The sequence below is a fragment of the Zonotrichia albicollis genome, chromosome Z (genome assembly GCF_047830755.1).
Source record: "Zonotrichia albicollis isolate bZonAlb1 chromosome Z, bZonAlb1.hap1, whole genome shotgun sequence".
NCBI lineage: Eukaryota > Metazoa > Chordata > Aves > Passeriformes > Passerellidae > Zonotrichia > Zonotrichia albicollis.
The window spans coordinates 62,008,374-62,032,587 of NC_133860.1; the positions used below are offsets into that span (position 1 = coordinate 62,008,374).

At 42.5% G+C, this 24,214-nt stretch overlaps 1 protein-coding gene across 1 annotated transcript; it reads left to right on the forward strand.

Moving 5' to 3' along the window:
* The first annotated feature begins 813 nt into the window (after window positions 1-813).
* LPL (lipoprotein lipase) lies at window positions 814-18,546 on the forward strand. The gene is made up of 10 exons (XM_005486235.4): window positions 814-1,530; window positions 8,263-8,429; window positions 8,550-8,729; window positions 9,347-9,458; window positions 11,290-11,523; window positions 11,765-12,007; window positions 13,075-13,195; window positions 13,915-14,097; window positions 15,282-15,386; window positions 16,308-18,546. The coding sequence occupies exons 1-10, from the start codon at window positions 1,245-1,247 to the stop codon at window positions 16,351-16,353; spliced, it is 1,677 nt and encodes a 558-aa protein (XP_005486292.4). The 5' UTR covers window positions 814-1,244; the 3' UTR covers window positions 16,354-18,546.
* The last annotated feature ends 5,668 nt before the right edge of the window (window positions 18,547-24,214 follow it).

A 24,214-nucleotide genomic window follows, 5' to 3' on the forward strand; every position in this document is an offset into this window, starting at 1 on the left:
AAAGAAAGACATGAAAAAGTTCTTGCTATTGTTTTGACAAGAGGGTCTCAAACACTGTCAGAGGATATGCTCAGTACACAGCATGCTGCAGCACAAATCACATTTTTCCCTTCTCACATCACCACCATCCTCTGGGGAGGAAGGCTGGTCTCTCCTGCCTCTTCATCTCCAATCACCTGTTTGGACTCCCAGCCTGTCTCCCTGCCTCACCACTGTGTTAGCCCCCTCCTCTTCCTGCCACTCAGTTGTCTCAAAAAGTCTCAGCATGAACAGTTTGTACCTTCGCTAAATTCTTCTGATGCCTTCTGGCTATAAATAGGGATTGCTGATGGAGGAAACTCTAGTGTCTTGAGGGAAAATGTACTCTCACTTATAGATCTTAGTGGTCTTTTAGTGGAACCTAAAGTTGGAAAGGTGACCCAGTACTACTTCTACACTTCAGCAATCTCTTATTGAACAATCTCACTAATATAACCAGACATGTTTTAGTCTCCTAAAGTGTCTGGTATGAGAAAGATCTGTTACCCTTAAAGTGAATCCCATTTACTTCACATTGCAAAACCCAGGGAGTCCTCATTCCCTGTGTAATAAGCTTCTTTATGAAGCTGCGCCTTTGGCAACAAACTGCACAATGAAATGAAAACCGGTACTGTTATAAAATTAATGTCCTTACATAACTGATCTTTCACCCAGTGGCTGCCAACACAGATCTCAGCGCAAACCACATTTCTGAGAGGAGCGCAGAGAGAGGTGAAGAGCTCAAGGAAGCAATTTTTTATTTCTCAGGAGCACAGATGCAATCTCCAGCGAATTAATTTTTTTCTCCAAACTTGTATCCCCTCGAGTGCTGGCAAAACAAGGTCTTGGCAAAGATTTTTCAAGGCAACAGCAGAAGGCCCCTTGCAAGCACTGCACAGAAAATGCAGTAAGCTGCCGCTTACTGGTGCAAAAGCAGGAATGGGAAGGAAGACCTCTCCAGAGGCATAGCAGAGCTAGGTCGCCACAGGCAGGAAGGACCTCGGGGGTAAAACGGGGGCCGCGTCCTGGCTGCGGGGACAGAGCTGGCCAGACGGCTCTGGGAAGGCGGTGGGAGCCAGGCCCAGGGAAGGCTCGGAGCCAAGGGAGCGCACCGTGCCGAGCCGGGCCCGCGCCGCTCCATCCCGCGCCCTGTGGGGCCCGAACCCGCCCCGCCGGCCCCGCCCCGTCCCTCGGCACTCGCCCAATGGGCGCGCAGGGTCGTTTGCATGTTTGCATATTTATTTATATATTTGCATATTGCCCAGGACATAAGGGCGGGCGGGCGCGGCGTTCGTGGTGCTGGGCGCTCCGCGGGCTGGCGCCGCACTTCTGTTTTAGTTATCGTAAGTTTTCAGAGAAAAAAAAAAACTTACTTACTTACTGACTTTTTAATTTTTAATTTTTTTTTCTTTTCGCGCCGAAACTTTCGTGCCCGCGGAGGAGGCGAGATGTGGAGGAAGGCGTTGCTGGCCGCCGTGTGCCTCTGCCTGCGCTGGGGCACTGCTCTCGGCGGTGAGTCCGGGACAGCGGGCTGCTGGCCCGCCTGTTGCTCCTGGGAAACGGGGCTTGGGGGAAGCGTGGCGGGAAAGGGGAGTTTGCAATCTTTCCTTTGTGAAGCTATCCCGGGGAGCTTGGGGTGCTGCGGGACCCGGGTGTCGCGGAGTGGGCTTGGAAGGCGCTGGAGAGCGACACCGGGGGGAACCTCCATCCTGTTAGGAGAGACCTGGAGCCTGTTCTCCAGCCGAAACTCAGGCAAACCTGCTGGGCTGGTGGCGCGACCTGTTGAGGTTTGGGATGTGTTTTTTTCCCAGAGACAAGGTGGCTTCCGAGAGTTCCTTGCCCCAGCAAGGGATTTGCACAGCAGTAGCACCACGGTAAGGTCCCTTGGCTTCCTCTTCTGTGGGGCTCATCTATCCCAGCATCCCAGCTTCGTACAGTTCTTGATCCCAGACAAGGCAAGGCTGAGTTTCATCGCTATCGTGGTAATGTGTTCGAGATGTAGTTAAGCCTGTAATGAACAGGATCCACTAGGGGAAAAGTGAACTGAGTGATTTATTCCCGTTCGCTTACGGCTGTGTCCGCACTCTGCCTGTTGTACCTGCACTCGTGCATAGACATCCTGCCCAAGCTATGGGAAGTGGAAGATGTGCAAATGGTGCTACATTTTTACTAATCTCAATTAATCACAATGTAACTGAAGCTGTTATGAACACATTGACTAGCTTTAGGAGACCACTACTACTCAAACTTTAAAAAAGCTTTAAAATATTGTTAGCAGTGCCCTGTCTCAGGCTTACTTTTTTACACTGATCTCCCACACATAGTATCTGTCTTTAAAAGTTTCTGGCCTTAGAAGAAAGGGTGGCTGTAGCTCCTAGAGCTGCTCTGTGATCCTAAACTGGAATATAAAAACTTCTGTTTTTTTCTGCTGTGCGTCCCTTTGTTACTTCTTTGTGTACAGGAAGTTGAAGGGAACTATTCAAAAGTAAGAGGATGGGGTGCTAGGGTACAGTGAAAGGAATGTATTCTAGCTTTGAATCCAATCTTGTGCCATCAGAGACAATCAAAACCAATTTTCATCACAGTATCCAAGTTCTATACAGTAAAATAACTGTCTTCTCAGAGAAAGCTTTCATCCCTGCAGGAACTGATTTGACACAGACTTACCAATAATTTCATTATTTCTTCTTAGAAAAAGGTTGTATGAAAGCAGGTTGTGTGCTCATCCTAAAGCAATTCAAGCCTTTAGTTCCACACTTTTCCATGCACAACACAGTAAAAAGTTTTTTGAAACCACAGCAAATATGTGATCCAGCCCTCCAAGAATCCAGAGTATTTAAAAAACAACATAGAAAAGGACTTTCTAGGTGAAAAAGATGCTGGTCCTGGAAAAGATAAAAGCATTGCTAGAAATACATTCAGATCCTTATTTACCAGTGTAAATCCAGAGTCAGCATATTTACCCTGTTGTGTGATGTGAGCTGCTGGCTTTTTCTATGGTTTGTGTTTGGAGTAGACATACCAGGGCAGCTGTGGCATGGCCTTTTGAGAAACAATGCATTTCTGACAGGGCACAGAGGTGAGGCTCTCAGGCCTCAAGTTGTGCTGGAGATTAGCATGATCACTAGCGCTCCTAAAAGTTTGCTGGAATCTCCTCTGTGCAGAAGTACTTGCATGGTAGGAGTTTCTCATGCATCCTTACCTCTGTATTACTGCAAAGTCTGACAGTGGTTGCATTTTCTTCTTCAGCTAATTGCAGCAATTCCAGAGGGACTGATGGGTGGCTAGATATCTGCAGGATTGAATTGCAAGTGTCCCAGCTGCAGCTGAGTAAAGATTTGTGAGGGAGTACCACGGAGAGGGGTGGGCATCCCTGTGTACAGTGAGAGAACAGCAGTTTGCCAGCTGCAAAACTTGAGCTGGGAGGTTCTTGCTTAGCTTCTGAACTTGTGCCCAGTAGCTTTCCAAAGGTATTGCTTTTTCCACTAGCCCTACCTGCGAAGTGAAGCAGAACGTACTCTCAGGGCTCTGCCATTGAGGAATACATAAATAAACATGAAGTTGTAATATTTTTGCAGCAAGGTTAAACAATAACTTGACTCGTGAGGTAGGTTTCCTGGGATTGCAGCACACAGTAGTATGCTTTCAGTTTATAGTTTAGATCAAATTAAATGATAACCATTTCTGTGATATAGGCCTTTTGCTACAGCTGGCTGTGAGTTTGCTTCAGAACTCTTAGGAATTCAGTATGACTGATTGATGGGTGTTCCTAATGCTGAGTGTTGGCTGATGGAAGATTTAGCCCAGTTAACTACAGCTGGTAAATGTTTGATATGTGCAGATGTTTGCTGTTGTGCATGTGTGTGCATGCGTGTCTCCGTGGGCCGTAGAAGACACAGTCTAGCAGTATACTTTCTAAGGATCTTTGCACCTAGCTAATGCTATTTCCATTTCTGAGTGCATAATGCTAGGAAATTGTTGTTTATCAAAGATTCCATTTTTAAAACCACAGCTTAGGTGCACTCATTCTGGCAAATGCATTGTTATCATATTTTGGCAATCTGTGTGATGTGGGCAGTTTAACTTTTGATTAATATTCCGGATGTTGTTACTTCCTCAAGACGCACATTCTCCACTCAGCTGACCAGTGGTAAACAGTTTCACAGTCAAGGCAAGTTGTCCTGGGCTTCCTGTGAAAGAAACTTGAGACTGAATCCTCTTGATTGGTCTGTCAGAATGCCTAAAGTCAGTGGGATGCTTTCAAAATTGATAATTGACAGGAGTCCCTAACTGAACGGAATTTCACAAGTTGCAAGTCCAAAGTGTCACAAACTTTGGACAGGAAAAACAAAACTACTGACTTCCAGTTTGTAAGCTTCCCCCCTACCCTCACTTTCTTTGAGGTCTGTGAGGTTTTATACCTTGCTGCACATGACAGCTTTTTATTTCTTTTTAAAAATGGAAATTCATATTGTGCAAGTAGGGGTGTAAGAAAAGCATCAGAAAACTTTGTATAGCATGATAAAACGGTGAAGTTTTGGCGATGCAGCCTGAAACGCCAGCTCCATCTGGAATTGGTAATTTAATTCTGCTTCAGTTCCCTAAATAATCCCTTTGTAGGTCATGCTAACTGTGAGCACATAGCATAGACAGAAAACTTTATTTTGCAACAGGTGGTTGTGTTTGTAACTATGTGCCTGGAAGCTTTGGCAATACACAACACATGCCTTTGTACCTTTGCTGAACTATAGCTGGGAAAGTAGTTTTCAGTAAAAGTGTGGATTTCTTTTTTGTCTGCATGTGTTTACTTCCAGTCTGTTTTATTCAAAAGCCTTGTTTAGAAATGGGACTTGCATTCTTGTCATGAAAACCTACTTCAGTATCTCAATATCCGTATGTATATTTCTTGATATCTAATTTCTGTATTTACATTATGAAAAATGCAATCTTAATTCAGATAAATTTCTGTCCACCTTTCAGAAACATGCTGAGAACTACCTATATTGGGGTTTTCCATGGTTTAAATAACTTGAGTTAAAACATATTATTAACTAAACTATGGTGAGTGTTTACATTGGCTGTCTTTGCACTTCTTTGTGTAAGACTGTAGGAATGAGGCCCTATGGTTCACTGGCTCAGGACATGATTCAAGGAGACTTCTCCCTTTAAATCTCTGAGGAAAAGGTCTGTGGCAAAAATCTATGAATGACAAAGTTCGGTTCTGAATAATTTGTTTAATAAGCCAAGAAATACAATGAGGTATGAAAGCAGAAGCAGGAAATGCTTGTTTTCTGAAGTGATCTGCTGAACTTCTCTGCTTCAGGTTTAAGGCCATGGTACATGTAGGTGTTGATCTGTGTGGTGAGTGTGTACAGACTGTGTTCCTGTGTTCTGCAGGGGCTGGGATGTGAGGTGGTACTGCAGCTTGTGTGCAGCACAACGTTAGGTGTAGACAAGATATCTTCTGCTCAGAGCTGGGGGTTTCCATGGTTTAATTAAATTGAGTTAAAACATCTTATTAACTAAACTATGGTGAGTGAGTGCTCAGAGCTGTATAGAATTTGCAAAGCCAAACTTAGGCAAATTCTGAGGAAATCTTCTTGATGAGCCCACCGTGAAGAAGTCTGTAATAAACTCCACTACACACACACTTTCCTCATACAAAGGGTATCTTCCTGCTGGGAACTGACCATATGTGGACATAAGATAACATGACGCTTTTTGTGGGTATAAGATGATAACAGTAATTTCTTCTGACTTTCTAATCCTCATACAACGTAGTTAAATGAGAAAAGTGGCTGCCTGCCATTTCCCTAACTCATGGGCTGTTGCTTTGCAGCTGCTTCTTTCTTGGTGCTGACTGTATCTCAGTGATTTTCTGTTCTCAAATCGCCGTCAAAGATTATTAGATTGAAACACGCAAATACGTGTGAAGCACTTAACACATCTTCAGTGGCAGGTGCCACTGTACTGCAATCTTTCTAAGCTTTGTGCACTTTTCCAAGTGCACCCTTAAGTATGGTACACTTTGAATTGCAAATTTCCTATGAGCTTCTTTTCAAAAGAGCTGTGGTCTGAACTTACATGCAAATTCTAGCATGTGTTTGTAATTGAAAACACACTACAAGACAGGATATCAATGTAATTTAGATTTTGGATGATTATCAGATAAGTTTAATCCAGAAGGGAAATGATATCTAGGTATGAAAGGAAGCACTATTAACTAGTGAGCAGGTGGACAATTCTTTTTCGCCTTCCTGTACTAGGAGGGAATATACATAATTGAAAGTCCTGGCATTGTGTGCCTTACAATTGAAAGCTGTTCTTGTTCCTTTCAAGGTTTTAGTGATTCATAGCCAAGTGAAAAGTTATAGCTGATATTTAACCAACCTGCCTTTGGGACTTTTCTTTCTCTGGCTAAAAAGTAAATAATGCAGGTCTAAAGATTTTTTCCAAAAAAATGTTTTATACTGTCAGTTGGTGACAAAGTTTTGAATATGCAGAAATAGAGAAAAAGTGCAGACATTTGGTTAGTTTGGTAAATTTAGCTTTCATTTGTGGGTAAAATGTTATATTTACCATTATGTGGATGCTTGTACTGGTAGAAGGGCGGGTAAGGTCCATGAAAAACACCTTTCTTTAGGAGGAAGGAGGCAGGAAGGGGGCCCTCAGGGTAATTATCCTGGATTAGCTAGCTAGCCTAGCACAGTCAAGGTTGAAACCTAAAGCTGAGTACTGCCTCTGTTCAGTGAATGGTTCTTGCTTTCCTGCATGTGCTTTGACAGGTGAGAAATCCTGCTGAACTTGGGCAATTTTAAGCCATTGATTATGGCTGACAAGTTTCTCTGAGACTGCTGTGTAAGCATTTGTTGCAAGGCTCTGTGCTGGTTTTAGACGTGATGAGGGAGGTTAGACCCTGATTTCTTGTGATCCTCCAAGCACAGCAAGAACTTTCCAGGATTTTTAGAGCTCCCCGAGGTTAGTTAGTCAGTGCTCTGTTATGTATGGTAGCTTGAGTGAGAAGACCAGAAAAACTGTTTTGGAAAAAAATGAATTGTTAGTTATTTATCACCTGAGCAATGCAGCACGACTTCAGGCAGGAAATGCAAATCTGCCAATTATAGAAAACCTCTTCTGCAATGGGAAAAGGGAGTGGAAATCTGTTTTGCATGCCTAGCATAAGGTCCTTATCTTGTCCATTTGTGTTCCCTATGGTGGTATGGAGCCATTCATTAATGGAGCAGGACAGAGCTGGCCTAACTTCAGCTGCACTTGAAAAACAGGCAATCAGTATTTGCCTTACTCAAGTTGCCAAACTGGGGGCTGGGTTTTGAAAAGCTAATTACAGGGTGTGCTGTACATAGAGGCATTTAGGAGTTGAATCAGACATAAAAAGAGGAGACATTTAAATTTCTTCCCAAAAGAAATGGTGAATATGAAGTCTAAAGTCACTTGGCAGGAAAAGGAGTACTTCAATTTTGAAGCTGGAAGTTGGTGGGAGTGGTCTTTGCAGACCACGACATACTTTGTTACCTCCAGTACAAGATTGGCATCTCCTTCCCCATCCTCCTTCCCTCTGCTTCAGGCAGAGGAAGATATTTTTTGGCAGCTTATTTTTCTGTAGGTTATCAGATGACCTGAAAATGTACTCCAAAATAGACTTCTGGTTTGCTAGCTCAGTTTCTCTGATGGGTGTCTGATCTCCTCACCTGCTGCTTGTTGGTCAAAACTTAAAACTAGTATTTTGTAAAACAGTGGTGACTTCACAGGTTTTAATGCACTGCAACTACACAGAGTTATAAAAGGCCTTGTTAAGCAGTGATTATTGGTGACGTGATGTGGAAGATACACCACCAAAATATGTAATAGTATGGTAGTAACTCTCTGCTCTCCTGGATGACTGTCTGTGACTGTCGTGCGCCCTTTTCTGTACTCTTGTGATACTTAAGAGGTTTCCTGCTTAATGTAATGGGAAAAATACTGTCTCTCAAAATGTGTTCATACCTCTCTGACAGCTCAGCAGATTCTTACTGGTTTATCAGGACCTTGGAAGGGGAGCAGTTTTCACCCTTTGATTTCCTCTTTACACAGCTGCTGTGTGTCCACTGAGTGCTGTAGGAAATGAAAAACACCCGTCCCAGATATCTCCTGACTGTTCCACATATCTCTCCAATATTGCACCTGTGCCTTCTGACTTTGTCCTAGTACTCCTAAAACACTGCTATGTTTTTTGTGCTCTTATAGAGGAAGGCGAAAACAATTTTGAGGGAATCGAGAGCAAGTTTTCCTTACGGACGCCTGCAGAGCCCGATGAGGATGTCTGCTACCTGGTTCCTGGGCAGGTGAACAGCCTGGCACAGTGCCACTTCAATCATACCAGTAAAACCTTTGTGGTGATCCATGGGTGGACGGTAAGACAAAGTGGGAGGAATCTCCCTTTTATCCACACTTAAGATAAACTGAGCAGAAGCGTCTCACAGAAATATTAATATACATCTCCGTTTTTAATTAAAATCACCAAAACCAAACAGGTGACAGGGATGTATGAAAGTTGGGTCCCAAAGCTGGTGGATGCTCTGTACAAGAGGGAGCCTGACTCAAACGTCATTGTGGTGGACTGGCTAGACCGAGCTCAGCAGCACTACCCGGTGTCGGCTGCCTACACCAGGCTGGTGGGAAAGGATGTTGCTATGTTTATTGACTGGATGGAGGTAAGACATGGAGACACATCTCATATTCTATGTGATGTCACAGGAGACAAAACAGCAATGATGCAGCTATGTTAATCATCTCGTGTTGGGTAGATGGAGTTAAACTGTTGCAGAGAGAAGTTTTGCTGGACTGGTAAAATCCCAGCTTTGGTCTACTGGCTGTCTCCTACTCAGAGGCCTTTTGTACTGCATTCCTGAGACTTTACCTTGTGGTCTGTGGGGTCCTGTGTGCCTAGAGTATTTCTGAGGACTCTGTGAAAGGTAGCTATGAAAGACAGGTTCCTATATACAGAAGCCAGTCCTTGGGAATTGCAAATGTGCCCTGCCTTAGAAGATTCAGAAACTGGTGGGGAGAGGGTGGCTGAAAACCTTTATGAAATAAACAGCCCTGTGTTCTGTTCTTTATTTTGCATTCCTCTCAGTTTTGATTTTGGCCATAAATAGGTTAGATCAAGAAATTTACAATGGCACAAAATTATGATAACTGTTTAGTGTCTCTTCTGTTATTCATGCCTCCAACAAAAATTCCAGTGTTAACAAAACATTTTATTTTGTGTCTTCTTATGGTTTTTTTTGTGTTTGGTTTTGAACTTTAAACAAATTGTTCTCTTCTGCAGGAGCAATTTAATTATCCTCTCACCAATCTCCACTTGCTGGGGTACAGTCTAGGTGCCCATGCTGCTGGGATTGCTGGGAATCTGACCAAAAAGAAGGTGAACAGAATTACTGGTAAGAACACCCGTGACTGTAGAGTGGAGAGTTGCATCTCTTCCATACTGAAATATTATGTTCTACTGAAAAATCACCAGAATAATTGTTGCTTGCTGGCAGTACTTTGGTTATGTATTCATTATTTAATGAAACAGCAGGGCCCAATATTTCTGGGGTAGAACTGGAAAAATATTCAGAAAATAACAACAAAGGTGGTGAGTGAAAAGCCTTTATTTGCTTTTTTACAAGAAATGAGTGAGTAGGCCCTGATAAAGAAGCAGTCTGGGGGCTTGTGGTGGGGACTGACCAAACCATGGCTTGGCAAAGGTCACAGTATCTCTTGCAGCATAAGAAATTCAGTGGATTGTCTTTATCTAGGCCGTCATTCCTTGCAGCTGATGGGAGCCCTTGAGACAGAACAGGAAGTAAATTCTGCTGCAGCAAGTTTAGTACCTGCAGAACTCTCTGCCATGGGGTGATGTAGATGAAAGAAGTTTATATGGGCTCAAAGGGAGACTGGACAGATAACCAGAAGAGATCCAATGTGGATTATTACAAAGTTTATCATAACAGTCTCAAGAAATATTCTAGTCTGGAAATAATACTGTGAGAATTTGGGGAAGACGTGTATTTTCCCTGTTGCTATGTCTGCTTAAGGTGAATTTTGGAGCCTGAGAAATCTGCTAGGCAAGGCAGAGTGCGTGACAACTCTGGGGCTGGTTTACAACCCAGCATCTGGGAGCTGAGCCACTAGCACTGATCTCATTGACAAAGGAATTGCCTTCATGAGCAAATGAAGCCAAGAAAATTGCTCATCTGTGGTGTCTCTGCTGCTGAGAGAGCTTGGGAGCACCATTCAGAAGGGAGCCTAGCTCCTGGCACTTTCACCTGAGCCTGGCTGTGATCCCAGATCCACAGGCATGCTGGGAGGTGGGCCAGGCAGCAGCCACATCTAGAAAGGTCAAGTCCTGAGAGGTGGCAGATTAAAGTCAGGAGGCCAACGTGCTAGTCCCTCCTGCCCTTCCTTTCTCTAAGCTGCAGCTTTGCTGCTTTCACTGAGTCTGCCAAATCACTGACATGTCAGTAACCCTCTGTTATTCCTCCATGGTTGCTCTTGGTGCTGAGGATGAACTGTTCCCTGGGAAAAGCACAGGGAACAATGTAATGTGGCCCCTGAAGCCCTCACAGCTGAGAGGGAGGCAGCTCAGACTGTGTGGAGCTAACAGTGGGTGAGCAGCACAGGTGCCTGTCCCCAGCTGAGGGCTGCAGAAAGGATGTGTCCCCTCAGCCAGCTCTCAGGGGCTCTCTGAACAGCAGATGGTACTTGTTCACTGGGAGAGTAGCTCTGGGCTTTTTTGATGTTAGTGTTGCTGCAGCTTGACAGTTTACCCTAGTAATCCCCTTCCCCTTAGGTGTGTAGACAGTGAAGCCCTCACTTATGTTTCCCACTTTTCCTCTGGCATGGAGTTGTCAGCAAGACTTTTCCATACTTCAGACACTTCAGATACAACTTGTACAGTTCTTGACAAGAAAGAAGGACATTGAGAAAATACTTACGAGCTTGTTTCTCCCATCCACTGGAAATGCTAAAGCTCTGAGGAAGTTAGCTGGGCTTCCTTCCATGTGTTTGCATACACTTTTATTTTTTTAAACAGTGACAATTTTCAAGGTAGTGCATTTGATTCTCCGGTATACATTCATGATATTTAAGTGGTGATCCATCTCTAATGTCTGCAGAAAAACTCAGTATTTTAGACCAATGTGGCAGCTGAGTTTGGCATTTGTTATCAATGTCAGTATCTTTGGCAGATAATAATATCAATTTTTCTTTGTGGTTCGCCCCACAAAGGGCTGGATCCTGCCGGTCCTACCTTTGAGTATGCTGATGAACTCACTCGCCTCTCCCCGGATGATGCTGAGTTTGTGGATGTCCTACACACCTACACCCGAGGCTCTCCAGACCGCAGCATTGGGATCCAGAAGCCTGTTGGACACATTGATATTTATCCCAACGGTGGAGGTTTCCAGCCGGGCTGCAATTTGGGAGAAGCACTGCGTCTGATTGCTGAGAAAGGGCTCGGAGGTGAGGTTGCTCTGAAACAAACAGTATAACATTCTGAGGGAAACCTGAATAGCCCTGCAAGGTGTCTTGCAAGGAAAGAGCTCTGAGAGGCGCAGGAATCTATTCTTTCAAATGCTTTTAAAAGTCATACTGTAAAGCTCAGTTCTGCCATAGTGGATCATGCCTGTTGACAGCATTGCTTAGGGATTAATATCATTATATGCACATGTGTATACATGTTACACATTTTCATTCTTTCAAGATGTGGATCAGCTGGTGAAATGCTCCCATGAACGATCCATCCACCTCTTCATCGACTCTCTCCTCAATGAAGAAAAGCCAAGCATGGCCTACCGCTGCAACACAAAGGAGGCCTTTGAGAAGGGCCTCTGCCTGAGCTGCCGCAAGAACCGCTGCAACAACTTGGGTTACAAGGTCAACAGAGTGAGAACAAAGAGGAACACTAAAATGTATCTGAAAACCCGTGCTCAGATGCCCTATAAAGGTAGGTGCTCCTTGCTTACTGGTGAGCAAGAGTGGTACTAGTGCCCAGCTGTGTCATGATGGGCATGTGCTGCTGGTGAGGATATTGCTGCTTTGGTGCTTGTGGTGAGCAGGGGTGAAGCTGGCCTGTGGTTTGCCATTGAATCCAAGTCTCCGAGAAGAGTGTTGTCCTACTCGAGGTGTAGGGTAGAGTGCAAAAAGAAAGGTATTTTGTAACAAGTTTCTCAGTAGCAAAAGTTAGACAACTCCTGCTGCCCAATCCAAAACTGGGAACTTTTTCAGTGTTTTTCATCTGAATGATTACTTCTTTCTGCTGGGGAAATAATCGACAGAACTCAGTCTGCTGACCATCTTAATTAAAGATATGGAAGCATCAGATTTATGCCTTTGGTAGTGCACTTGCTAGAGGAGGACCAGCCCTCATTAAAGCATCACAGCACTTCTTGATTCTAATTGCTGCTGTGGGAGGTCTGAGAATGACAAAGCCCAAGAAAACTGGGAGGAGAATATTTTCCTTACAGCTAGGAAAATAATGTTGGATTTTACTATTTTATTTTCCTCCTTAGCTTTGCCTGTACGCCATGGTATTCTTATAGTGTGCATTGTGTGATGGACCAGCAATCAAAAAGGCTCATTCCTGACCTGCAGTGTCAGTGGGTTGTTTTTGTTTTTTGTTTTTTAGGGTTTTTTTTCCGTTTACCAAGCCTCCTGTATAAGAGAAGGGCACAGCTCACTTGTTTCAAGTCAAGTATAGCAAGCCTTATATGTTCAACAGCAGGTTTGAAGATGATACTGCACACTCTGGGAGTATTATAGTGGCAGCTTTGCTGCAAAGTTTAGCTGCAAGAGCTGCAAAGGTGTTCTTTAATGGCAATTGCCTTGCTTGCTAATATTTACATTATTGCAAAAAAATAGTACCCTGGACACCTGCAGGGAAATATATTAATTTTAGTGAAGCTGGGAAATTCCAGCCTAGAATTTTCAGAGGTGAGGCAGGGTGGTTTTGTCACCAGCTGTCTCTTAGGAGATTGAGTTTTCCTAATGGCATTTTCTGTTGTATTCTTTCAGTCTTTCATTATCAGGTCAAGATTCATTTCTTTGCAAAGACTAACATGACCAAGACAAACCAGCCATTCCTGATCTCTCTCTATGGCACTCTAGACAAGAGTGAGAACATTGCTTTCACACTGTGAGTAGCTACAAAAACAACTGCAAAGTACTGTCTTGCCTAGTTTGTTAAAGTCTCAACTGAAAAACTTGTTCTGGCTTCAGCTGCACTAATCTTACAGGGTCCCAGAATCTGCTCTTGTCCTTGATCAAGGAGTTGCATTTGCTTTGGAAATTAATGAACCAAATCCTACAGGAGCTCTTCTTGATAAGACATCTGAAATATGGAAACATGAAGTCTGACCTGTGACACAGCTTAATAAGAGTGTTTCTAGTGCTTTCTTATTTTTTTCTCAGTATCTTTATACCATGTTAAATCTTCTTAAAAGTGGACTTATGCATCTGAAGGTCTCAGTGCAGAAGCTGAGGGACACTTGGGATTTGCTTTCACAGCTCTGCAAATAAGCAGAAATTTGTGTGTACGTCCCTAGACACAGGCTGCCAGGGAATGGAGTTGTTTCCTGCTCTGACAAATGTAAACTGGTTATGGGTGGTGGTGTCTGGGTTTTCTGAGAGCACAGGTGAGGACAGCCCTTGCCTGGCAGACTGTCCGAGGATTTTAACAGCCTTGGTAGAGAAGGATGTTTCCTTTTGCCTCTACAAAAGGTAGAAGTGTTTTTGCTTCCTTCTCTGGAGTACCAAAATTCCAGGTTCTATTTCTCCTCAATTTTCTTTGTCTGTTCAAGAATTTAAGGTGGTTTTTTTGTTTGTTTTTTCTTTTTCTTATTCTCCTCCCCACAGGCCTGAAATCTCCTCAAACAAGACCTTCTCCTTCCTGATTTACACAGAAGTGGATATTGGAGATCTGTTTATGGTGAAGCTGCAGTGGGAAAAAGACACCTTCTTTAGCTGGTCTGATTGGTGGACTCCCTTTTCATTTGACATCCAGAGAATCAGAATGAAGTCAGGGGAAACTCAGAAAAAGTAACTTGTTTTGATTTGTTATAAGCTATATTAATTCTAATTGACAGTGCTCCCCGATTTCTGGTATCTCAGACTGGGACAAACATGTTAAGCAGTTACAAGTGGGTACAGTATTAATGATAATCAGGGCTCCAGTGGTATCAAACCACCATTTCTATCAGCCAGGTTCAGCCATTTACTTCCACTGGGATCTGCAGTTTGTAGTCTTCCTCCCATGTAATTAATTTGTATCCAACTGTTGTACCTACTTAAGGTTAGTTATAATACGCAGGAGAGTATCTCCATGAACCAGCATCAGTGATTGTGTTCGTAATTTCTGTCCTCCTTTTTCATGCTGGGTTCTTGCATAGCTTTTGTCACAAAGAGCATGCTTAGATGGAGATTTTTAGAGATCCTTCCAAAAGTGTGTTTGCAGAAGAATTTATTGCTTAGTCAAGTTGGATTTCCTTGGGGGTTGAATACCTGAATGGTGGTTGAAAACTGAAACACGTGACTGTTGCAGGACATTGCTAATGCGTGGATGTTGAAACGTCAAGGCCTGAACAGAAGTGCTTCGACATTAATCTTTTGAAATACTCATATTCACTAAACATGAGATCTGTTTGCAGAACATGGGCCCAGAACAGAGTATGTGTGTCCTATGTATGGTATAGTAAATAATAATAAGTTCCTCCTTTGAATAAACAGGTCAGTCACTTGATCAAAGAACAGTTATCAGAGCTGAACAAATATAGGGGTGGGGAAAGTACTGATAAATAGAAAAGTGAGTGCTCATGTTTTCTGGAAATTGCAACCTACTTTGTTTGCACATGTGAGGGAGTATGGCTTTCTTCCAAGTTCATTCACCTGACAAAATCTCACGTAAAGACTGGTGTAAATAAAGATCCAAGAGACTTTGGGATAGAACTTCTGCTATCTTAGCCACAAGAAGGTTTTTTTTGCAAAGGATCAGTGAAAGTTATGGCTATGCTTTGATGCCCATGTATAATTCATTTACCAGTTCTTGCACAGCGTTTCTTTTGTTACAGAATTCTCTTTTAAAAATAACTTTCTCACAGGCCTGCAAAGTAGCAGTGCCCCACGTGACAAAGTATAAAGACTGTTTCCAAGCACCAGTCTTCTTTCTAAGATTAAAAAGGGATGTTTGGCTCAGTCTTGTGACTTTTCCACTATTTATTCCACAGAGTGGTGTTCTGTTCTCGAGATGGCACCTCACATCTCAGTAAGGGAGAAGAGGCAGCAATATTTGTGAAATGCTCCCAGCAGCCCGTCAGCAGGAAGAGAGGAGGGTACGAGTAATCACTATTGGTTTTAGACTGCTTTATTACCACTTGAGTGGTAGTTAAACTTGTTCTTTAATTGACTTTTGCACTAGTCTTCTCAGGGCTTCAAAAGCATCACAGCTCAGACTAACGAGAGTTTGCTTATGGCCACTTTGGCAGCTTGAAAGCTCTTGGCTTGCTCCTCTGGTAGCCATCCTTGCGTGGCTGTTGGCATGTCTGAGGAGCAAGCTCTGGTCACTGCCTCCCACGGTCACTCGGCCAGGTGTGAGGGAATGTTGTGGAGGGTTACAGACGAGGCACACAGAGAAAGCGTGTCTAGCGTGACTAGCACACAGAGAAAGCGTGTCTCTGTCTCAGCACTTCCCTTGGCTGCAGAACATGGGGCTGGTTCAGGAATGGAGCAGGCATGTGTGTGGAGGTGCTCTTCTTAGCACACTGCTTTCTGATGGCAGCCATCAGGTGGGTGAATTCCTGAGAGTTTCATCTGTATGGGTCAGAGATTCTGCCTTTGTTTAATAGCCCTTTGGTGCATTTTAATATTTCTATCAATAATTTCCCTGACCCAGATTAGATGTGGAGACAGTCTTTGGACTTTACCCACTAAAGTTTGAGATAGAGAAGTGGTTATATTTATTTTAGTTCAATTACTGTGTGTGAATGGTCTCATGGGGACGCTTCTGGACTGAGATCTAGCTCTGCATAAAAATGCACATGTGCCGGGCATTAGGCTGGGGCAATGACCTGCACAGGCCTTGAGAGCTCTGTGTGTGTATCTGACATAAAATCAAGCAGAAGCCAGAAGAAGCCTAAGCATGTTATTTGTCTTCCTGTTAAGTGGGGGGTTTTAAAACCTTAATTCTCAAAAATAAGACAAGAGGGAACAAGTATCTTCCTCATCACCTTTATATTTTATTTTTTTCTCCACAGTACCAAGAGAGCCTCGAAAGAAAATTCTGCTCATGAATCTGCTTAAGTGACAAGAACAAGGATTTTTCACACTGGGGAGGAGAAGAGTCTGTTCATCCCTGTGGACTGGATGTTCAGAACCAAATATATAGAAATATTTATCTGCTGCTGGATTTTTGCCTGCTATTCCTAGCTATTTTAGAGACTTTTTGTAAAAAAAAGTCTCAGCATATGAAGTTACTAACCATAAAGATACATTATCCAAATAGTTAAAAACAAAAGAAACCTGCAAAACTACTTGCCAAAGTTTGAAGTGCTGAAAAGATATAGGTAATTTTGCTTAATCATGGTGCCTTGTGACAAGGTTTCTTGACATCAGAAAATTTTTAATATTTATTGAAAAGAAACAAAGCCCTGTACTTGGTTTTATTTTATCGTGCTGGTTTTTTTTTGTTTGTTTTGGGGTTTTTTTGTTTTTGTTTTTTTGATTAGTGGGTTTTTTTTGTTCTTTTCATGAGTCATTTGAAACTATTTTTTTTGTATCTTGGCAAATTGAATTTTCAGGCAGTTCAGTGGAGAGAGTTCATTGTTTTTCAAGTGTGTGTTTAGCAAATAAGTAGGTTTCACATGTGAAAAAAATCACCTTTGCTGTGTGTAATACTAGAAGATGTCAGGGACTGACTTAATATGGGGATGAATTTTTTAGTTTGTGGTTATGAATGTATTTAATTGGGGGAAGATGCCAGTGCTGCTTAGCAATAGGTATGATCTGTTAAGCTGTATACTTCTATGCCACTTACCCTGGAATAAATAACAGCTCTAGAAGAAGGCAGCAATGCCAGTGTCTTATCTAGACATTTAATATTTTATCTATGCTTTCAGTTATTGCAAATGAAACTGTCTAGCCTTCAACACTGTGAAAATGGAACTGCAGAGGAACTGAGCTACCAGAAAATGCAGGAAACAGATATTTCCCCCCACCCTCCACCCTCTCCCTGCTGCTTGCGTCACGTTTGCCAAAGCTGTCACAGTTTCTCTGCTCTTTGGCACCAAGTGTCAGTCATGCAGCTGCGTGGCTGCTGTGTGCAGTTTTCAGTGCAAGTGAATCCCCTTGACAGCTGACAAGGATGCTCGTACTTCCCTGTATGGAATTGTGACTGCCAGTGATCCACCTCAGTTTGTTTCTTGGCTGTGGCGCAGTGCTAGGAGCTGCACAGTTTTCTGCCATGAGATGGAATTCAGCAGGAAGCAGGATCTGAGCCAATTAAAAGCAGCCTGGTTGTGCTCCACAAGAAGGAGTGCTCTGAAAAACTCTCAAATTAGCTGTGCTGCAAGTTTAAAAAAATAGGTATATTGGAGGCAGTCTGCTTCCTCATTTTTAAGTAATACGTAGTTTTTCTAGCGTGCTGAAAGGTGCAGTAGCCCTCTTTTGACTTTCTAAAGAGTAAGCAAAATGCTGGGGAGGCACAAGGGCTTTAAGGTAGACATTTGGAGAAGTGTAATGTTAGCTGTTGATGCTGGGTGTTGTAGTCTTTTCCTGCATGTGCAAGACAACATGGAGATGGTGACTTCTTCAATGTCATCCCATCTCAAAAGCAAAGAAAAAATATGTATGTGTTTATGTGCACAATTTGTTTCTTATTTCCAACTGTAGCTGCTAGCATATTTGGGGATAAAAGTCTTAAATAGTGCAATATGTTGGAATATTAATAGCTCTGAATTTGCTCACATTTGATTTCACATTTGATTAAACTGCAGCAGAGATGTGATGAGTCACTGAGGGTGGGGTTGAGTATTGAGCCACTGCATTTGAGGCCTCTAAAAATAAATACAGTGATTTATTCCCTATAGATTCCACATTTTGTTGCAATTTTCTCTTGAAAGTCAAATTCTTCAGAAGCAAAATATCTGGACAGCTCTTAATACAGGATCAAATACAAACACATTTAAAATTTGGATACAAAATAGTGAAGGTTCTTTTCATAAGGAAACATGATTTAGCTTTGCATGTTATTTATTAGCTGTAAATAAGATATTTATGAGTGTAAAGGTAGTTTGTATATATTGCTAAAGTTGCTGACAGTCTCTACATTAATACAGTTGTGTAGTATTAATCCTGTATATACCTTTCAGAGCTTTTTATCAACAAGCCACTTACATTGCACTGTTTCCAATGTCGTTAATACTTTTTTTTTTTTGAAATCTCCTCAGTTTTGTATAGAACAGAAACCTATGGTTTTAATAAAATTCTCAAACTGAATATGAAGTCACTACTTTCCTTTTGATGAAACCATCTGCTGTATACCTTTTATGTGAAGGCCAGAGCCTATCCTTGAATTCTGGGCTGAAAAGATGGAATGAGACACTGGAAAAAAAAAAGGAATGTGTGATTTCTGCACCACTCTCCCCCACATAATTTTGGGAAATGCAAAAGTCATGTATTAAGACCCCAAGGAATCACTGTGTGGAACAAAGTATCCCACATCATAAAAGAAGTAGCTTTTCACCTGCAGTTTGTGGTTTTCGAGTTTCAGGCCCTTTTAAGAACAGTCCAAGAACTGTCCTTACTTTGAAGGGCTTGTTTCCTTTTTTTTTTTTCTTTTTTTTCTGGCAGGTGTCAGAACTATGCTTCTGCTTCACATTTTACCAAAATGGAGATGTTCTGACCCTGTGGGTGCAGGAGGAAAGCACCAGACTCTTGCCACCACTATTGCTTAAGGAAGTAACTGAAAAATCACTTTCAGCCATCTGTTATGAGTGCAGCTGAGCTCAAGAGTGGTTGTCACCAGAACAGTTTGTCATGTACAGCAAGGCTCCACCCAGGCAATGGAGAGGGGTTGCTGGAAAGGAGGAGAATTGTAGTGACATGCACCTGGGGGATCACATTAGGGGTAATTAGAGCAGCTCCCAGGTGACCTGGGGAACTCTGCTTCCAACAGCCTTCCTTGGTGAAAGATGACTGCGCTTTGGCAAGAGCAGAGCTTCATTCCTTGAGAAAGCAGAGGGAAGCTATGCTGTGGAAAATGGATGGTTGGAGAGCCTGAGTGGAGGGAGGGATGAAAGAAGAACTGGAGAGGGAAGGGAAGGGAATCCTTCCACTGGAAGAGGGAAGAACCAGATCTGCAGACTGGAATGCTTTGAAACTGGGTGTTTCTAGGGCCACTGCTCATCCCCTGTGTCAGTGTCCGGGTTAGGGAACTAGGACTCCTACTTGCCTTGTACAAGACAGGGCTTGGGGTCACATCTCGTAAAAACACCATGGTACAACTATTCTTTTAACATCACAGCAGCCTCAATATACTAATTGTGTTCTTAGGTAAAGCAGAGAAATAGTTTGTGGTGGAGGGACAAGAATCCAGGTGTCTCCTGTGAGTATTTAGAGCCATCTTTAGAGCTACCCCTGGGCTCCTTTACTCTTGCATGTTGCTCTGCAATGCCTAGCCACATCAGAAAAGGTGATGATCCCTGCTCACGCTGCCAACAGTCCCTGGAATGTGGAATGGGCTGCAGGGATAGGCTGTCCAGCAGTCAACCAGACAGACAGACAGAGACATTCTTGGCTGGAAGGAAAGACTGAAGAAAAAGGATTTTAGCCAGTGTATCTGCAAGATGAGGAAATAATGACTCAGGTTTCTAATGCTTAGATTTTAATTTTCATATTTAACTCTCTGAAATTTTTGGAACCAGCAGCGACTTTGCTCTCCATAAGTGTCTCCATGCTTTCTCCATTTAGATAAAGTTGTGTGCCTGCTCTTTTGTGTGTTAAGAACAAAATGTCAAAGCTTGCTGCTTGGGATGAGCAAGACATTGTGCATGTGTTGTTTCTAAAGGTCAAAAACAGATATTGAAAAAAAAGTTTATGTTAGAGGGAAGAATGAAACTAGCTGTAGTATTTTCCTTTTTATTTACAGGTGTCAGTGCAAAGTTCTCCGTATTCTGACTGTCAGTGCAAACAGAGCTGTATTAAAATCCTCAGGGAAGATATTTCCATCTCCTACTGCTGCATCTTTCCAGAGAAGTCATCTAGTCAAATGTCTTTTGTGGCAGGTCTGGAAAGTCACCAGTTTACGCATAAGTGAATAAAGGGATTACCATTCTGCAGCGGCTAAAGGAGAACAAGGAAATGAGAAGAGGAAGGGAAGGGAACCATTTGGCAGAACATCCCATATAAAGCTTGTCATAACAATGCTTTTATATCCGTGTGTGGTGCTATCTCTGCTCAGCAACACTCAGAATGCTTTCCTAAAACAGCTCAAGTTAACTCAGATAGAACAATGCATCCACATCAGAAATGCAGATGCCAAATGGGGACCACCTTGGATATAGCAGGTGTTAGTGTGGTGGTGCAGTGCATTTTCAATGACATCATCTCCCAGCCATTCATGTCAGATAAACACCATGTCCTTAATTGTAGGCCCTTCCTGTGGGAAGTGACCCAATATCATCAGTCCCACTTTTTGCCAATGACACTGGAGAGGATTTGCTGCTGTGCATCACCCCACCATGTAGAACCATTCAGTGAGAAGTGAGACAGCCTGCCTGGCCATGGGTCACTGTCCTCAAAAGAGCCAGGAAGTGAGAGTGTATCTCATGCTGTTCCATCTACCAAAGGATTTTTTTACCCACAATTAGCTATGAACCTGGAATGTTCTAAATAGTGAAAGGACACAAAATATGGAAATTAGAAGCAGTAGGAACAGATTCCTATGCTAGAACAGGTTGAAAAGATGCTAAGAATATTCACACTTTTTCAAAAGAAACTTTGAAAAAAAAAAGACTTCTGAAGTTTTGCTTGCTAGGTCCTCAGGCTTTGGTCAGCCCCTGCTTTTTTTCCTCTGACAGGCTTAATTCAGGAGTTTTTGAGGCTTGCTCCCAGGGCCTGAGTAATTGCTGCTGTGCAAAACTACCTTTGGAGTCACTTCTAATCTTCTGGATTAGAAACCTCTCCATGCATAACTGTGTGTGTAAGGAGAGGGCTGCCAGTCCTGTGCTTCTGGTGAAAGGGCCAACCCTGCCTTCAGTGAGAGACACAATCAAAACTCCACTGAGGCTGGGAAAAATCTTTTTGTTGACATTTTGGAAAATTTTGAATGTTTTCCTAACACCTAGCACAAGATCCCAGATTTAAAACGAAAGCACAGCTACAACTTTCTTGTTTTTGATACTGTTACGCAGTGTTTTCAGACTGAGTGCATATAAATGTCAGGTCATGATCCACTCAGGCACTCAGTTAAATATTGGCTCTGGATGTCTTCTCACAGGTATTGCCAGCATCTCTTGGCAGTAAAAATATTTGTTATTTATGGGAGACCAGAACAAACCGCATGAGTGCAGTGATGTAATTAGCACCCAATAAAAATTAAAACAAATCAACTAACAGAAAAAATGAATTGAGAGAAAGGCATGCACAGCACACAGTACCTCATTTATCACCTATGGAGGTATGAGACCAGCACAATCCTGAGCAAACTCCAGTGCTTCCCTTGCAGGCAAGCATGGGCAGTGGGAACACCTCGGGAATGCTCTCACACACCTCCAGCTCACTGCTCTGTTTGGTGCAGTAACCACACGTCTCAGGTGGTTTGGTCCTTCCAGATCCTTGCTGAGCCTTGCTCTGAAGCCAGGCATGGTTACACTGATGCTTAGATTCCTCACTGCTGCCAAGCTGCACAAAAAGAAACAGCGTAGCTGGAGTGGTTGGTTCCTGGATCTGAATCAATAGGCAGATCAGCTTGACAGCCTTGATCAGCCAGGAGGCTTGACAAAAATCTAAATGTTGGAGAATTTTATTACGTGTCAGCATCAGTTTCGAGTGAAATCAGACCAAAATCAAAACAAGCAGCGAAAAGCAAGAGCAGGAATGTCTAAGAAAAAGCAAGAAGGAAGGAGGGGTCTTTGATGTTGCAGCAGGTTGTACAGTACTGCACTTTAATATGGTGAAAACAGCCATACCCAGACTTGTACAGCAGAACTGTTAAGCATTCCTTTGATTTTAAATACACATTTATTTATACACATATATTTTCTCGACATCAGGAAAATAGAAATGTGTACCAGAGACTAGGCACACACTTCAGCGCTTTACACAGTGTTGGTATCCATTGAAAATACCAATCCCAAAGAAAAATGTGTATAGATCCATTATAGAAAGATCACCAAGATTAAAGAACAAAAAGCAAGATATAAATAAAGGTTAAAAAGAAGAAGCACATATTCAGAAAGAGGAATAAATTAAGAGGAAGAGGAAAAGCAAGGAAGAAGAACTCTGCTTTAGCAAATTATTCCACCCAGAACACCCACCCACATATTCTTGAATGTAATTGAGCTATTATTTATATGCTCATATGACTAATTTTCCCCCTTTCTAATGTATTTATAACCCAGACACAAAATTAAGCCAAATTTTTTGTTTATCTTGGAAAAAAATTTGCCCTTTGCTAGTGAAGTTTTCCAGTACAAGGGTAAAAAGTAGATCTTAATCTCTCTGATTTTATTTCCCAGGCCTTAGAAAGCAAATTCAGGTCAGACTCAATGCAGTAAAAAGACTCCTTCTACTATCAGTCTTCTCCTAATGTCCTGAGCATAGAGCAGTGATGGAGTAAGCAAATGCCTACACAATGGCTGGTTCAAAATACAAAAAAATGCTTTCATTCTTCCCTCCTTTTTTTATTTATAGAGCTAGGTGTGCCTTTTGGTAGTTCTTTGTTTTTCTTTTAACATCAGCGAATTTAAGGACCCTGGGGAGAAATCAGGGAAATGCTGGGGAACATTCTTTTGACCGTAATTTTACTTGCATACTTTGTGTAAAACTAAAAAAAGTTGCATTTTTGTGGCAGGATATTTTTTCATGAAAGGCTGAAGCACTCAGTCATGTTCAAAATTGGGTATCATGTCCCTCTTTCACTCCTGAATTTGAGAACATAATTTTGAATTTGCATGGGAGGCATCAGGGAGGGAAATAGGGCAGAACTTCTATATTAGTTTATTTGGGTCTTCTTGTCAGTGTTATAACAACCCTCTGTGAGACATTTTAGTTATTCCGTGGTGCCTCCTCTGACTGACTAGTCCCTGACCATCATTCCGTTTTTAGTAATTTTTTGACAGGATCCCTATGAAGGCACCCCTTTTCCTGTCAAGGTAATACTCCTATTGCCTTCAGGGATTCCTTGGGCATCTTAGGGGTAGGGATAAGTGCAGTTACATGGGAGCATTTTCTTCCAGACAAAGTGTAGCTAAGTTGGCAAAGAGCTCTGACAAGTATCTTTTACATAACCAGGGAGGAAAACTTGTATTTTCTTACCAAGCTTAGACCAGATGCTTGGACATCTTTGTGTAGGTATGACTAAGTCTCTATGACCTTCTCTCCAAACTTATCCTAGCTTGCTGCTGAATCCTGTTTTCCATTTCTCCTTTCATTTCTCTTTTGGCAAAGTTTGCAGAACTCAGCATCCTTCCTCCTACCAACACCCCTGTACTCCCTGTCCCATGACTGCAGAGGACTCGGGTGAATCTGTGCTGCTCTGCAAGGCTGCCCTGCCTCCACCCAGATAGAGACCAGCCTGCATCAGCTGCTTCTCTAAGGATCCTACAACTTTTTTTTCTTTTTTGCCTATTCTATTTGGTTTCATGTAACCCCACCATGTGGTCTAATAGCCCCCACAGATGGGGAGAAAAAGGTACTGTATCAGGATAACAAAACTGCTCCATAAGTTGATCAGCATACATGGACCTAGCTGTGGAATTGTCTTCTCAACTGCAATGTATGTCCATTTAAAGAAATAGTAGAAATATCCTGTTTGGACTTTCCTCTGTACCACGATAACATCTTGAGGATTTGGATCTGTATCCTGTAAAAATAATCATCTTTATTCCACATCCTGTTTTCTATAGTATTCGTTGCTGATGTACATACAGTGCTGATGTACACA